At 41.7% G+C, this 17,473-nt stretch overlaps 1 protein-coding gene across 2 annotated transcripts in view; it reads right to left on the bottom strand.

Annotated features, from left to right (window-relative positions):
- Window positions 1-17,473, bottom strand: part of UHRF2 (ubiquitin like with PHD and ring finger domains 2) — a 145,002-nt gene that overhangs the window by 16,486 nt on the left and 111,043 nt on the right. Inside the window, exons 9-11 of one of the 2 annotated variants that reach the window (XM_089779214.1) lie at window positions 16,382-16,485; window positions 12,191-12,263; window positions 2,210-2,316 (exon numbers count right to left, since the gene is read on the bottom strand). In XM_089779214.1, coding sequence (XP_089635340.1) covers window positions 2,210-2,316; window positions 12,191-12,263; window positions 16,382-16,485 — 284 coding nt within the window. Of the gene's footprint in view, window positions 1-2,209; window positions 2,317-12,190; window positions 12,264-16,380; window positions 16,486-17,473 lie in introns of both variants that reach the window. The other variant, XM_075931614.2, reaches the window with a different exon arrangement.

Below are 17,473 nucleotides of genomic sequence, written 5' to 3' on the forward strand. Positions count from 1 at the left end.
TGTTCAACTCCTATTTCACCTCCCCTTCACTGACGTCATCTATTTGTCAGCATGCCAGAGGCACTGGAAATGAGGGAACAGGGATGTACTGATTGGCTAGGGCCACCACGGGGGAGGGGAGGGGCAGAGGAGAGGAGAAGGAAAGGCCCACCAGAGTATTTTTTTCCATGGGTGGTGCCAGAAGGAGTGATCACAGGGCAAGTTCTACTTAGTCTTTGCAACTCTGAACTGTACTTACGCTCAGTTGATCTATAACTGTGGTTCTCCAACTATGCTCCATGACCACCTTGCAGATACGCCACAACTTGAGGATCAGCTCTCCCCCACCCCAGTCCTGCAGCAGGGAGCACCCACCAGCGCTCCAGTCCTCCCTCCCCCCGACCAGCAAAACTGGAGCACCAGCACCAGATTCCTGCTAGGGGGAGGAAAGGAAAAGAAGCTCAAAGGGGAAAAAGCAACTCTGGGCTACTGCTCCTCTTCTCCCTGGCTAGGGGAAGGGCAGTGCATGGACACACTGCCTAGAAGCTTTCCCCACTGCTCCCATTGTCTGGAATCACTGCCAATGGCAGCAATGGGATGCAGTGCTTAGGAGGCTGTGCCTGAGATTCGTTGCCTCGGAGTGACTGGGCGGAGGTGAGTGAAGTCCAGCAAGCACTCCCTCATTCCCTGACTCCACTCCCATGCAAACCTCCCTGCTGAGACTCTGCACCCCCTGCCCACTGCTGCACCCTCCTTCTGAGCTGGACATCTAACAACCAGTTCGTGCCTGCACCCTCCTTTGTTCCTGCACCGACTCTCCTAGCCAGACACCCCAGCCCCAGCCCGCAGCTGCACCCTCCTTCTTGGACTCTCACTTCCCCCCTCCTGGCCGGACCTCAATCCTATCCCATTCCAATACCCCATCTCTCACCCAAAACCCCTCACCTGCACACTGAACCCTTCATTTTTGGCCCCATCCCACAGGCTAGGGGAGTTCACAAAATCTATTAACCTTCGGGCCCCAGAAGAATTAATCTGGACGGTGGAAGCCCTGAGCTTTTTGGTGGGAGGGTTGCCACTCACCTGTGTGTGGCCCCCAAATGATTTTTCTGTGGATCAGTTGCCCCAACCCAAAAAAAGGTTCCCCACCTTGCCATAAATAACAGTGTTGAAACCTTTTGTTTTGGACATTAATTAATTAATGTATTTAGATAAGCTACTGCATTTTGTCATCATGGGTGGTTGGCTGGTGATCCCCAGAAAGATTTGTGTTGAGCAGGACTGGCCCAGGGCCACAAAGTTTCAGAATCTTTTATCTATGCGAATAACGCATGCACAGTCCTGTCAGCATCTAGGAACTCTGTGATGATGAAACAAGACTACTGTAAGCAGAAACCTCAGAGAATATGGCTGCCAAAGTTTACAAAGACTATTGAGCATATCTAGACTGCTATTTTTCAGAGCCTTACAATTTGACCAAAAGCTTCAGTGGGTAGCTGAGTTAGTCTGTACAGAAAAAAAAACAACAAATGGCCTGGTAGCATTCATAGACTAATAAAACATGTAGATAGTATCATGAGCTTTCGTGGGCATGGTCCACTTCTTCAGATGACCGGTCATCTGAAGAAGTGGGCTTTGCCCATAAAAGCTTATGATACCATCTACATGTTTTATTAGTCTAATTTGACCAAAATTAGGCAGATTTTCATGGGAACAGCAAAAAGCATATCCCTGACATCAGGTCAACTTCGTGCTTAATGTAATGTGCTTCCTCCAATTCCTGGATGCACTAGGGCTTAAATGAAACAGATCACATTTTTTTAACATGGGTAAAACATATTTTCTGCTAACTTAATTTTTGCAAATAATTTTCACTAAATAAATAAGTCTGCCATAGGTAGATACTTGCTGTGGAAAATTTCAGCCTGAAGTCTCAAAGTTTGAAAAGGTTATGCCATTGAAAACAAGGTATCATAATGAAAAGTGTTAGGCAACCATAACCGAAGACAGCTGCCGGCTCAACCTATAATCCAGCAATATGTTTTATTGAGTTATAAATGCTGTTTTATATCAATGTAACAGGGCACTGATAAAATGGAACTGGATAGCCAGAGGTACCATCATTTACAAGGGTTTCATGAGATAAAAGGAACATATAAAAAATTAGGTTAAATTAATGGAATAACGTTATTTTTGTTTAAAGACTTTAATTTATTCTTCAAAAACTTACCTGTTCATGTGTGTTAAAGTTTGATCAAATGAATGTTCTCCAATCCTTTTATTACCAGAAAGATCTCTACCACCACTCCCAGTGTAAGTGAATTCATCGCCTCGGTCCTGTGCGAGAAGATTATCTTGTTTTAATATTACAAATGAAAGCATCTGAACTGAAAGCAAGTGCTTAATTGGTCCTGTTTGCTCAGAACAAGAACATTTCCCTGACACACATCTATTAATTTCTACATTCCTACAAGACTCACCTAGAAATTTTACCAACACAGCGCTGCTGGTGTCTAGGTTCCATGACGAGACATTGTTCATACCTGACTACTAAACCCTTAGCTTCTAAAAACATGTTTTCAGAGATGTAATACTATGGAGGGAGAGGATCATACACAGATCCTAATTATAGTTAAACCCAGAACAATTAAAGTTTATTTTAGTAGGAAATAAACTACTTACTATTAAGTATTTATAAAATATGTATTACCACAGATAAAATAGGGTTCAATTTTGCAAGATGCTGAGTACACCCTAGCACTGATCCAGAGGAACAGTTAAGCATATACTTACCTACACTTCAATGACACTTGTGCTTAATATTAAACATGTGTAAAAGGGGCTGTGAGCCTGTGTGAAGAGACATAGGCTTTGGACTCTCCTGCATCTAAGGGTCTATGAATTCCAGCTGCTGCAGTGGGGTTGAAGTGGTCTTTTGAAAATTTAGTTATAGACCCAATTTCAGGAATAGATCTATAATCTTTTGTGTGTCTTTCAAGGTATAGGTTAATGAACATACTTTGAGCTAGCAATCATTAAGATTTGGAAATATCACAATGCCTTGTTTGCCAAGGTGTGCTGCTACCACAGAAAGGACTTTTCAAGAACACCTTAGGTGCTGCTGATAGACTGAATGGGAGCACTTTGTATTGAAATGATCAGAACGAATCTTAGGAACTTCTGACAAAGTGGGTCTTTGCCATGAAAGTTTATGCTCAACACTTCGGTTAGTCTACAAGGTGCCACAGGACTCCTCACTGCTTTTGCAGATTCAGACTAACACGGCTACCCATCTGATACTCTAAATCCAGAATGGGTCTTTAACTGCTTTTCTTTTTCTGTATCAGGAAACATTTGGAATAGAAATCCTTCCCTCTCTGTTAGTTGGAAAAGGTTCTCTGGTACCTAGTTTTAGGTGGTGGTCAGTGTTCCCTGTAAGCTGAGCGCTTGGGTAGTTGCCCAGAAGAGATTCAAATTCAGCCTAGCTGATTAGCAGAGCTCCTGCAGCCTCCCACAGCTGGCAGCATGTGTTTATATTGGTGGTGCACATCTGTACATGTGCTGATGCACATAACATTTATTCCACACATGGATGAAAAACATTAGAAGAAACCTTGATGATGGTTCATCATGTAAAAGCTGCTTGTGAGAAAAGTCCATGAAGAGAGGCAGGGAGAGTGGTAAAGTGGATTGAATATCCTTAGGAGATTATCTCTAAGAACTCACTTGTCTGAAGTTATAAACTTCCAAATCTGACCAAAAAAAGAGTTAAGTAGTCACCAAACTGGGAAGATGTTTGGATTGTTGGAGCAAATGAGACTGGGAGTGGTAACTTGAGGACTCAACCAACACATCAAGAGTCATGTCAATAATTGTGGGACTGTTGGTCTCCAATATTGTAAACTCTCCCTCTTCCCTTGAGGATCATGTCTCTGTGAAGGAAGAAAGCAAGTAGGCTAGGATCTCTGAGTGTGCGCACAACTTAATGAATCTTCTTTTTTGGGCAGGAGTGTAAATACCCAGAGAACATAATGCAGCCTTAGAACCTTTCCGTGTGCGGAAGGATTTTTCCATTCTTTCTTTGAACAATTTAGATCCCTCAAAAGGGAGGTTCTCCACCATGACATGTACCTCTTTTAGAAAGTCGGACAGAGGAAGCCACTCTCCTCATGACAACTGCTACGAAGGTGGAACAAGCAGTCCTACCGGAAGCATTCAGAGAAGTCTGCATTGCTATCCTTGAAAGGAGCTGATCCTCAGCAATGATTTCCTGGAATTGCTCTTTCTGTTCAATAATGCGACATGTTCAATAATGATATTTAATTTCAGTTAACTGGTATGGTTGTATTTTACCATAACGGCTTGATAGTTAGGGATCCTAAATTGTAGGGTTGCTGAAGAATACTGTTTATGTCCAAATAAATACAGTAATCTTCTGTCATCATTTTATGTTGTCATTTTGCTGTAGTGCTGTGAACCACGTTCATTAAGTGACTCAACCATCAGTGAATATGGGGAGAAGAAAATAGAAGTTCTCCACTTTTGAGGGCACATATTTTTGTCTGCCCTTTTTCATGTTGGCAGTATTGTCCCTGGTATCTGCCATACAGTTTTCACCAGATCAAGCAGCGTCCCATTCACGGGGAGTGCAATCTTTGATGACATCTGTTGGATATCAAGCAGTTTGTGCTGTGACACTTCTTCAAGTAGGTTTTGTAGAGAAATTACTGAAGTTGAAGGCGTTCACCTTCGTCTAGCTCTCTGGGTGACATTAGAGATCCTCAAAAGTTGTTATTGTCCACATGTCATCCAGAGGTCCCAATCTGACCGGTGAGGTGATAAAAAGGGCAGTGGTGGAGGCATCCAGTAGTGTCAATACCATTTAGATGGGTCTCTTCTACTATGGTAATAGCTAGTTCTCTGGTGTTATAATGGAGGATCCTGGACATACACTGAGCATAGTCTAGCCTCATTATTTTCCTTGTCACTTGACAGAGGTGGGGTAGTCATAAATGGTAGAGTAGAATATCTCTAACATATTGTAGTGGGTTTGAGTGGCCACCCACTGACTCCGAGGGGGAAACACCTCTCCCTGAGCCTTGGTGAGCTCACCTGGATGACTCACCTGGGAGGAAGCCAGTGGGTGGGGCTGGGGATATAAAAGGCCAGCCTGCAAGGCCACTTAGGGCCAGAAACCTTCTCTCCCCAGCCAGCAAGGGAGCCAGAAGCCTGCTCTGCCCAACCCAGCAAGGCACTAGACCTGGGGGAAGCTGACGACTGGCAGGGCACTCCTGGAGGAATACCTGGAGGGCCTGCATATCTGGCCGGAGGACTTCAACCTGTGCTGTCCTGAGGACTTGGCCTGAACAAAGGTACAATCCGCGAGGAGAGAAACACAGCCGGCCCAGGGATAACCGACCTTGGTCTGGTCAAAGGTCAGTGGGCTGCAGCATGGACCCCCGCTGACCAAACAATAGGTCAGTGTATTTTGGACCAGGATCCCTGCTGACCCAGCAGCCGACTGCTCAGCTGCTGTTAGGGCCCTGGGCTGGGACGCAGTGGTGTAGGGAGGGCCCACGTCTCCCCTCTTGCTCTCTGTGACCACAGGCAAGGTGTCTGAAACCCTCCTGAACAAGAAGCTAGACTATCTACCTGTGCATACCTGCTGTGAATTAGTTTGCTTTTTTGCTGCAGCCCCACCCTGTACCAGGTCAGGGCTTAGAAACTGCCACCTTGCCCTGAGCTGGATCTGGGCTATAAACTACTAATTGCTGTGGCCTGCCCCTGCATAAAACTGCTTATTGCTGCCTCCCCGTCCTGCACTAGGACTGGGCTAGAAATTGCTTATTGTTGCAGCCCTGCCCTGAACCAGGCCCGGACTATAGACTGCTTGATGCTGCAGCTGCGTCCTGCCCTAGGACTAGGCTAGAAACTGCTTATTGCTGCAGCCCGCCCTGTACTAGGGGTACACCGCAAACGGCTTGGCTCCTGCTTCAGCCTATCCTGTGCTAGGGCTGGCCCATAGACTGCTCATGCGGTAGCCCACTTTGAACCAGAGCTCTGACTTAAACGGTGTGTAATGGGTTGGAGTGGCCACCCACTGACCCCAACAGGGACAACCCTCATTCCCCAGGTGCACCTCACCAGGCTACACATATGAAGACCTGGGTGTAACAAACAGTGGTTATATTGGTGCCTAGCAAGGGTAATTCAGGTGTCTCCAAGACCATCAAGTCTTTGGGAGAACCAATATTCCTGTGAAACCAGAACAGCCATCAGTAGTATAGAGGTCAGATAAGCAGGCACCACTGAAATGGACATACTCATTGGTACTGCAGGCCCTCTGTACTCCAGGGAATGGTTTGCAGGTGTCACTGCTGTCTTTTATGGTGCAAGAACAGTAAGTACCAATTGTCTACACCATTCTATTGGTGCTGTTTAGAAGAGTGGGTCTTTATTTGCAGCTCCTTTTCCCAAGGGGAACATTGTGCCTTAAGTCTGCCCTCATTGAGTCTTTAGGCTTACAGGGTATGTCTACACTGCTACCCTAGTTCGAACTAGGGTGGCTAATGTAGGCAATCGAAGTTGCAAATGAAGCCCGGGATTTAAATATCCTAGGCTTCATTTGCATCTTGCCGGGTGCCGCCATTTTTAAATCCCCGTTACTGCGGACTCTGTGCCCGCAGCTACACGCAGCCGGAAGTAGGTAGTTCGAATTAGCTTTCTAATTCAAACTACCGTTACACCTCATGGAACAAGCTTTGTCTACACTGGCAGTTTCATTGTTAAAACATTTGTTTTCATGATGAACAGCACTAGTGTGGACACTACTTTGTCAGTGGGCGCTCACTGGAGGCAGTTTTATTTTGTTGCCAGGAGGCCTCTCTCCCAGCGATAAAAAGAAGCTACCTAGTGCACCTTTCAACAGTGCATCTGCAGTGGCACAACCATGCTGCTGTAAGGTGCAAAGTGTAGACATAGCTTAAATGAAAGCAGTAGACAACTTTAGATTACGCTCTCCTTGAGACTGTTATTTTTCTGAATGTTGGTTGCTTAAAATCATATCCTTAAAAATGGAATCCATTTGCACACAAATTCCAACAATTTAACATTTTAGATTTTGTGTGTCCTGTGTTTCCCCAAAAATTCAAGATGAGGATGTAGATCCAATTTATCAAATTCAGGAGTACTGGTTTGGAGTCCCTTTTAACAAACTGTGTAACAAAAACACACACATGGCATTCTCAGAAAGACCTTATAACTGCCTTCTTTACCATCTTTTTCAGTTCAAATACCTTTTTATAGATGAAGTGCTTACTAAAAGAAAAGTGACAATTCTACATTGCCAAACTTTGAAATCAGTAAATTTGGATGACTCGGTTAATTTATAACATTTGGTGGAGCCTGTCAGTATCCCCATTTACTGATAGTAACAAACACTCTAAACTGAATGCATCAAATTGTTAAATCATGAAAGCACTGTTCATCTGATGGGGCAATTCAACTACTATTTGATATTCATAAACTTCCACGCCAACAAAAGTGGAAGAAGATTTATCCTTAAGCTTCCCTAATACTTTGAACAAATATTCGTTGCCAGAATTGAGTGACAGATATTAATTACTGCTCTTCTGAACAATATACAAAATCTGGTTTTCATTTTGTTCACATGAAGTTGCTTGTTTGTGCTAAATTAGCACTGTGAAAAAGGGATGATCAGAATAATAAACACACATTTCTGGAAGCAAACTAGTAAATATTATAATCACATGAAGCAATAAATCTTTGATTTACTTTCCCGTGAAACAGAGATGGAGGGAGCGGGGGTTAGTGGTGCCCACAAGTTGCTAGGCATTCTCCAAACAGCATATAAGGCATGGTGAATAGTATTACTGATTTCATCTGCAGGGACTCTCACAAAAGGAATGCCTACTTAATATCTCAGCTGACAATCTCTGCAGGCCCTAAGAATTAATCACAGGTAGCTATCACATGACTACTGAAATTACACAAACTAAGTATCTGACCTTGGAAAGATTCCAGAAAAGGAGAGACAGAAGAAGGGATGATGACTCAGTTCACCCCCAAAGAACATGAGACTATACCAACTCTTACAATGAAAAGTCAATGGTATCCAATTCTCCACAGCACCCTCAAGCTATTTAGACAGATCGGGGACCTTTAATATCTTAAATTTCACATAGAGCCTCATTGCATGTGACTTCTAAATCTGTGGTGCTCAATCCTCAGCACTGGGCTGCTAAACAAAGTTAAAGATTCTTTTTCAGGGGCGAAGGGGGGAGGAGATCAAGAATTGCTGCACCTTCAGCACCAGTCAGCAGATTTTAACAAACTGGGGACCTCTGATGTAAGATATAATATTCCTTTACTCAGTGGTACTTCAGACAGTCAACAGTACAGCATTGGACCAGGCTGAACTGAACACATCTGGAGACTCATGCATTGGGAACAGCAAACCAGTCTGAGCAGTAGTTTAGCTAAGTTAACTGTTCTGTATCTCTGGCATCAAACTAAGTTATCTCCGATGAATCTCAGGATCCTAGTACTATTAGAGTTGGGCACAGAGCCACTTCAACTAGTGGTCTGGAGAGTCATGCTGCTGTATCTTTTTCTTCCAGTCGAACCAGGGACTTTTTTGTCACTTGTTGGGAATGAAGGCATATTTAGGCCTGACAGAAGCCTGCAGTGGATGTTAAGTCTGTTCTGATAACATTTAACAGTGTGAAAATAAACAGAACTATGTACATGTGAGAAATTGCCAAATAATACATGTGCATAACACTAAACAGGAAGAAATTGCAGAGTAATTCCGTCTGTGACAACAAGTAACTAAAAAACTAGAAAAGACTGATCTGAAATAACACTAAGATTGTATTGATGAGGGAGGGAAATCAATATGGAAATGAGAAACTAATACATATCTATAACAAAAGACAATAAGTTTGTGTTACAAAGAAAAGTTGACGTATTGTCCACTGAGAAAATCATTATGATCAACTTCCCTTTTGGGAGTAACTAATCACCACGTAAAATGTATTTGTTGAACTCATCTGTTGAGTATGTAACCCTTAATCCAACACTACTTACATTGTGCCCCACCAGTTTTATGCAAATATTTCAGTCGATTGTACCAGATCCTCAGCGCCAGTCTGTCAATCCAGATGGATCCAGAGATCAACCACCACTTATACTGGTGCTAGATCACTTCAAGTAAATGGCATACCAGCCAAGAGTGCCAAATCCTTAGAAATGGACTTGCATGATTCAGACTGTTATGGGAATGTTAATGCCATGTCTAAAGGAGGTACCCAATGATTTCAACAAGCACTGCAGCACATTTTACGGTTTCAGATTCTAGGCAATTGACTTGCTTGACCTAGAGGGATCTGGGGACCTTACTGCCTCATAAATTGGGTGCCAAACCATTTCTGGTTCACTGAAATTGATGTTACCAAAGCCCTGGCAGCATGTCAACTGTTTTAGGACCTCAGCAATGAACTTAGTCTACCCACAGGGATTCCAGGACCTCAGCAACATGCTGATTGTGTCAGCATTAAGTCTACCCAGTCAACCCTGGGACTCTGATTTCATGTCAGCATTACTGGAATAGGTTGACCTGGACTGATCCAAGGACCCTATTTTGCTGTACCCACTGTACTCCAATCTCAGCACTGGGCTTTGCCATTCAGGACAACAGACTTGGATGCTTCATGAGCTGGAAATAGAGTCACTTGCCTAGTGAATCTCCAAAGTCAATGATGGATTTACACACTGCCAGATTTAGTTTCTGGGACTTGAAGATACTATGCATGAGAAGAGTGTGGCATCCTTCCTGCTCCATGTGGGTATAGATGACACACATGACAAATAGGTATCCTTTCTTCTTTGTTCTTAAATTAAGAAAAAATTGTTAATTAACTGCGAATCTAACTAAAATAAAAATAGCCCCAAAAAGATAGAAGGAAAAACTAACATAAATACACTGTGGACATTGTGTGTGATGTGAGCTTGCCGAACCTTTGGCACTTTTGAATGAACCCCAGGAGCAGCGGAGGACTCTCCTCCTCCAATATCCTTAAGAATTGCCCATAAAAGGAAGGAGAGGGAGGGGAAAGTGGCCTAAATACACACCACTCTCGAGAAGATTCTGTACCTCAACAATGTGAACTGGCAATCACACAAATAGAACTAAGCAGAGAGCTGTTGTAGAAAAAACAACATTCATTCAGATTAACTGCTGACAAAGAATCAGTACTTACATTAACAACCTTGATTAATATTCCTCAAACCAATCTGAAGGATGTACCTTGAAGTCCATTCACTGAGAGAACATGAACATCAGTTTTAATCCTGACTCAAAAAGTATTTTAACATTTCATGAAGCCATGAAAACTGACTCCAAAATCTACAAATTGACAGTATGGCATATTAAATCTTCAGCGATTTGAATTTGATACAGAGATGCTTCAAAAGGAATGAATCATGAAGATTCTGACTCCAAACTTCAAAGTAATTAAAAATGTCTAAAATCTGTAATATTGGCTCCTGATAAACATTGGTTGATAATGACAGTAGTTCTTAGACTGCTCAAATCCATGACAAATTTTGGAATTTCTTCTAGGTAGTGTTCTAGAGCCCTTTAAAAAAAAAAATCAAGAATAGGACTGAAAAAGTTTTATTTTTAACAAATCTAACAATCTGAATCACAGGGATCTAGAATTAGCGTATTTTAAATTAGATAGCTAAAGCAACTGAATGTCATTAAATTAGACAATCACGAGAAAAATACCAATATGCAAACATTTTAGATGCATATAACTTTGTGGAAATGTAGCATAAGCAGTGTAATTTGTAAGAGTGAATGAAACCCCTTTCTAAATTTGGAGCCTGATCCTACATTGATGTAAATGAGCAACTTTGGCTCACATAAATTCTGTTGATTTTAGTGAATAAAGTTACACGTGTGTGTGTTTGTAAAATCGGACAATTTCAGTTGTGCACTACAAAAGGATAAGAAAGGAAAGCCAAATAGTATTTTCCACTTCTTGCAACAAAATTTTGCAAGTGAAGACCCCCACTCATGTGATAAACAGTTGCTCATACTCACAAGGAGAGTGTAGAAGAATCTTGGAGGTTACTGGAAACCATGTAAAACATGTTATAAACGCATGCCATAAAACAGCCCCTAATATGCATTTATCACTCAATTCTGCAAACACTTACAGACAAATAACTATACTCAACTCATTAATTCTATTGAATCTTAAACCCCCTTTCCTTGGCCCTGTTTGGGATAGGAGTCCCAGCCCGTACATCAGTTTTTAATAAAATGTTTTGGTGGGGAAATGAGTTTGAATTCTTTGTCAGACAACTTTCTCCTTTAACCCTCCCCAGAAAAAAATGGGAAGATGGAAATTATCTGGAAATCTATGGAAAATGGGTCTGTGTAGGTTAGTGGAAGGGAGAAGTTACTGAAGAGAAATTTAGCATTATTACTAAACAAGCACCCAAATAACATTTTTTTTCCCCTCCATATCCTTAAAGAGCTCTAGGAACTAAGCCTAAAGGCATCTCAATAAACAGTCACTCAAATATCTGAGATTAGTAGCTGCAGTATTTCCTTCCCTCCCCTCTCCTTCTTTACTCCTTTTAAACTATAAAGCCCCACACGAGTATGATTTTACTTGAGTACCAGTATCTGCAATAGAACCTGGCCACAACATCAGTTTGATGACAGGACAGGGGATACCCTAAACTCCAAATTAATTTATTCAATATGAAGAAAAGAAGAATAAATGGCAGTTGGGATTAGTAAATTGAACATCAATACCACTGCCGAAAATAAAAGAGCAGAAATAACAGCATTCTCCAACTACCTAGCTTTGACTATATAGCAGCAGACGCAACAAGATGCCATGGCAATATGCCCTGGAGCTTGGGTTGGGGTTGATTCCACGCATGTAGTAATGTTCCAACACCAAGTACCTCCTCATGTGACTTCTTCAACAGAGACACACTGATGCCTTCGAGGCAAACTCCTGCAGCAGCAGCAGCTGGGTAAGGGCTGTTGGCAAAGAATACATAACATTCTGATCTATTTAGGATGTTTATTTCATTTCCTTGTCTAACGCCTTTCCCGCTGCAATTAACAGCAGCCTGTGTTTGTTTTTTTAAAAACCAGGATGCTTACTGCTTTGTGTTCACCTGTTGCATGATTCAGAATTCCACCTGAAAACACAGAGTTGAAGGAGGGGGAGTACCCAGTGTCAACATTATTTTGGTTACAGAAAGCAATCTATTTACACACTTATCTTGGTCAAACTCGTGAAAAGAAAGGACAGACAAGACTAACAATTCATATAGTTTGGTTACTTTGCTGAGGTGTTTATATTGGTCACAAATGTAGAAATTTCCCATCATCTTTTTTTCAGCATGATAAAATCATAGATTCACAGAATACCAGAACTGGAAGAGAACTCGAGAGGTCATCAAGTCCAGTCCCCTACTCTCACAGCAGGACCAAGCACCATCTAGATCATTCCTGGTAGATGTTTATCCAACAGGCTCTTAAATATCTCCACTGATGGAGATTCCACAACCTCCCTAGGCAATTTATTCTAGTGTTTAACTAACTTGACAGTTAGGAAGCTTTTTTCTAATGTCCAACCCTAAATCTCCCTTGCTGCAATTTAAGCCCATTGCTTCTTGTCCTATCATCAGAGACCAAGGAGAACAATTTATTTCCCTCCTCCTTGTGACACCCTTTTAGATACTTGAAAACTGCTATTATGTCACCTGTCAGTCTTCTCTTTTCTAATCTAAACAAGCCTAATTTTTTCAGTCTTCCCTCATAACTCACGTTTTCTAGTCTTTTAATAATTTTTGTTGCTCTTTTCTGGACCTTCTCCAATTTCTCCACATCTGGAAATGTGGTGCCCAGAACTGGACACAATACTACAATTGAGGCCTAATCAGTACAGAGTAGAGCAGAACGACTTCTCGTGTCTTACTCACAACACTCCTGTTAATGCATCCCCAAATCATGTTTGCTTTTTTGCAACAGTGTCACACTGTTTACTCATATTTAGCTTATGGTCCACTATGACACCTAGATGCCTTTCTAAAGTACTCCTATCTAGATAGTCCCTTCCCATTCTGTATGTGTGCATATGATTGTTCTTTCCTAAGAGGAGCACATTGCATTTGTCCTTATTAAACTTCATCCTATTTCCTCAGAGCATTTCTCCAGTTTGTCCAGATCATTTTGAATTATGACCCTATCCTCCCAGCTTGGTGTCTTCTGCAAACTTAATAAGTGTACTTTCAATGCCAATATCTAAATTATTGAAGAAGATATTGATCAGAACTGGTCCCAAAACAGACCCCTGAAGAACCCCACTTGTTATACCCTTCCAGCATGACTGTGAACCATTAATAACTACTCTCTCAGAGTGGTTATCCAGCCAGTTATGTACCCACCTAACAGTGGCCCTTCTAGGTTGTACTGCCCTAGTTTCTTGACAAGGTGGTCATGCAAGACGGTATCAAATATTTTATTAAAGTCTAGGCATACCACGTCCACAGCTTCTTCCTTATCCTCAAGACTTGTTATCCTATCAAAGAAAGCTATCCGATTGACTTGACATGATTTGTTTTTAACAAATCCATGCTGGCTGTTACCTATCACCATATTATCTTCCAGATCTCTGTGGATGAATTTCTTAATTACTTGCTCTGTTATCTTCCCTGGCACAGAAGTTAAACTGACTGGTCTATAGTTTCCTGGGTTGTTCTTATTTCCCTTTTTATAGATGGACACTATATTTGCTCTTTTCCAGTCTTCTGGAATCTTTCCTGACTTCTATGACTTTTCAAAGATAACTAAAGGCTCAGATATCTCCTCTATCAGATCCTCGAGTATTCTAGGATGCATTTCATCAGGCTCTTGTGACCTGAAGATATCTATCTTTTCTAAGTAATTTTTAACTTTAAAATTTTAACTTCTAAACCTACCTAGCGATGTGAATGACTAGTCGAGCTAGTCACTTCCCCTTCCCTCCCCGCTATCAGAAAGGCAGCAAGGGTGAGGAGAGGAGCGGGTGCTTCAAAGTGGCAGCTGACCCCAGGCTCCATGCGGTACTGCCACTTTGAAATGTCCCAGAGAGCACGGGGTCAGCGGGGGACTACTTGAGTCCCACACTGGCCCCATGCTCCCTGTAGCGCTTTTACCTTTTAAGTGTATCAATAGCCCTGGGGCTGTTGCTATACTTCATAGAATACTAGAACTTGAAGAGACTGAGAGGTCATCAAGTCCAGTTCCCTGCCCTCACGGAAGGACCAAGCACACTCTAGACCATCCCTGATACATGTCAATCTAACCTGCTCTTAAATATCTCCAGAGATGTAGATTCTACAACCTCCCTAGTCAATTTATTCCAGTGTTTAACCATCCTGACAGTTAGGAACTTTTTCCTAATGTCCAACCTAAATCTCCCTTGCTGCAGTTTAAGCCTATTGCTTCTTGTTCTATCTTCAGAGGCCAGGAAGAACAATTTTTCTCCCTCCTCCTTGTAACACTCTTTTAGGTACTTGAAAACCGCTATCACATCCCCTCTCAGTATCTTCTTTTCTAAACTAAATAAGCCAAATTCTTTCCATTTTCCCTCATAGCTCATGTTCTCTAGACCTTTAAATCATTCTTGTTACTCTTCTCTGGACCTTCTCCAATTTTTCTACCTTTCTCTTGAAATGTGGTACCCAGAACTGGACACAATACTCCAACTGAGGCTTAATCAGTGCAGAGTAGAGTGGAAGAATGACTTCTCATGTCTTGCTCACAACACTCCTGTTAATGCATCCCAGAATCATGTTTGCTTTGTTTTGCAACAGCATCACACTGTTGACTCATAATTAGCTTGTGGTCCACTATGACCCCTAGATCTCTTTCTGTAGTACTCCTTCCTGAACAGTCACTTCCGACTTCAAAGGCAGAGGCTCCCTTATCGACTAATTGAATAGTCAATGCAAATTGCACCGACTATTCAATTAGCCAATTAATCTAAGTTTAAAATCCCTAAATCTATCCAATTTCCACTAACATTCACTATGTCAGGTATCCCATCACCATCAATCTTCTTGGTGGAAAATGAAACAAAGAAGTCATTAAGCGCCTCTGCCATTTCCAAGTTTCCCTTTATTGTTTCTCCCTCTTCACTGAGCAATGGGCCTACCCTGTCTTTGGTCTGCCTCTTGCTTCTAATATATTTGTGGAATGTTTTCTTGTTCCCCTTTATGTCTCTAGCTAGACTGAGCTCATTTTGTACCTTTTCCTTTCTAATTTTGCCCCTGTATACTTGCGTTGTTTCTATTTATCCTTTGTAATTTGACCTAGTTTCCACTTTTTATGTGACTCCTTTTTAGTTTTAGATCATGCAAGATCTCCTGGTTAAGCCAAGGCAGTCTCTTTCCATACTTTCTATCTTTCCTATGCAGTGTAATAGTTTGCATTTGGGCCCTTAAGGCCCCTTTGAAAAACTGCCAACTCTCTTCAGTTGTTTTTCCTCTTTGTCTTGCTTCCCATGGGACCTTAACCTACCAGCTCTCTGTGTTGACTAAAATCTGCCTTCCTGAAATCCATTTTCTTTATTTAGCTGTTCTCCCTTCTACCATTCCTTAGAATCCTGAACTCTATGATTTCATGATCACTTCACCCAAGCTGCCTTCCACTTAGAAATTTTCCACCAGTTCCTCCCTATTTGTTAAAATCAAATCTAGAGCAGCTTCCCTCCCCCCCCCCCCCAATAGCTCTCTCAACCTTCTGAAATAATGCACTTCACAAACTTATTGGATAATCTATGCCCTGCTGTGTTAGTTTCCCAACATATGTCTCGATAGTTGAAGTCTCCCACCCACTCACCATGAACCAAAGAGATAAGATTATCCTAGACTCAAGATCTGTGGTGATTTTAAAAGTTCAAGATTATCTGCTTGACAGTTTTATGAACACGAAAGCAATAAAAGATGAATAGGGTAAGATCTAAAATGTATCCTTTACGAAGCCCACTGTCACAGCCTCATCAGATTTCACGTATTGATAATAAATTCAGACTATATAAAAATATCAGCTTTAGTGAGTAAACTCAAAATCAACTATAATTAAAGTATTTTACATGAGCACAAAGTTGCCCTCTGTCATTGATGATAAGATATTCTTAAACATTTGTTTTTGTTTAAATTAAAACAAGTTAAAATAATTATATTCATTACTCTATGAGCTTATATCTTATTTATGAGAGCTAATTTTAGCAGCAGCAATACACTTAACTCTCTGCATTCATAAAACAAAAGTCTTTATGTTGATTTGTATTTTAAAAAACATACCACTTCATCTTCAAATCCTCCAGCCAGCACAAGTGAATAAGCTCCATCATTACTGCGTCCATGGATTCCACCAACATGGGGTCTGTGAACGCCTGCTTCACTCACCTTGGATTAAAAAAAAAAGAGAAAATCTTTAAGCTAACCTCTTGAAACAACTGGCTAACAACACTAATTGTTAGTAATTCATTTTCTGTACCCTGAAGCATAATTCTGAAGAGACACTGTGCATAAAAGGTTAATATGAAACAAAGGTAGTTTAGGGCTCAATTTACTGTTATACTGTACCCTGAGCAGTGATCAGAGGTGGCTGAGTGAGGAAGGTTGTATGTGGGAACCAGTTTCAAAATGCATGCAGATTCCCAGGCCTGGTCCACATTAGGAGTTTGAATCAAATTTAGCTGCATATGGACAATTTTCTAAATGATGTGTCCACACTACTAAGCCTATTTCGTTGACCTTAGGGGCTGCTAAAGTCGATTTCAGTACTTCTGTTTTTCAAGAGGAGTGATGCAATTTTTTATCTTGACTGGGTTGAATTTATGGTAATATAGACCTGTAGCTAGAGAAAGAGAAGGTTACTCACCTTGTGCAATAACTGGAGTTCGAGATGGTTGCCCCCAGGGTGCTCCACCTTTAGGTGTGCCAGCATCGCTGCACTATTGGTTGGACACTTTTTATAGCAGTGCCTCCCCTTGGTCAGCTGTGCACATGGAATGCTGGTGCATGACACTTAAAATGACCATCCCGTGCGCACAGCCAAACACCTCCTCAGTTCCTTCTCTGACCAGGATCTAGTTGAGTCCAAAGGAGTGGGTGGTAGGGCACAGACAGGGACAACAATCTCGAAGAACTCCAGTTACTGCACAAGTGAGAGTTGTCTTCTTCTTGGAATGTCCCTGTGAGTGCTTCACCTTAAGGTGACTACAAAGCAGTATTCATGTTCGGTGGTGGGCGCTTCAGTAGTGTTGACTCAATAACTGCAAGTATGGTCCGGATGAAACACGTATCCATGTTTGCAAACGAGTGGATGGCATAGCGCTGCATGAATGTGTGGGCTGAGTTCTATTTGGCAGCTTTGCAAATGTCTTCTATT

This window comes from Pelodiscus sinensis, chromosome 6 (assembly GCF_052426305.1).
Source record: "Pelodiscus sinensis isolate ZL-2025 chromosome 6, ASM5242630v1, whole genome shotgun sequence".
NCBI classification, from domain to species: Eukaryota; Metazoa; Chordata; order Testudines; family Trionychidae; genus Pelodiscus; species Pelodiscus sinensis.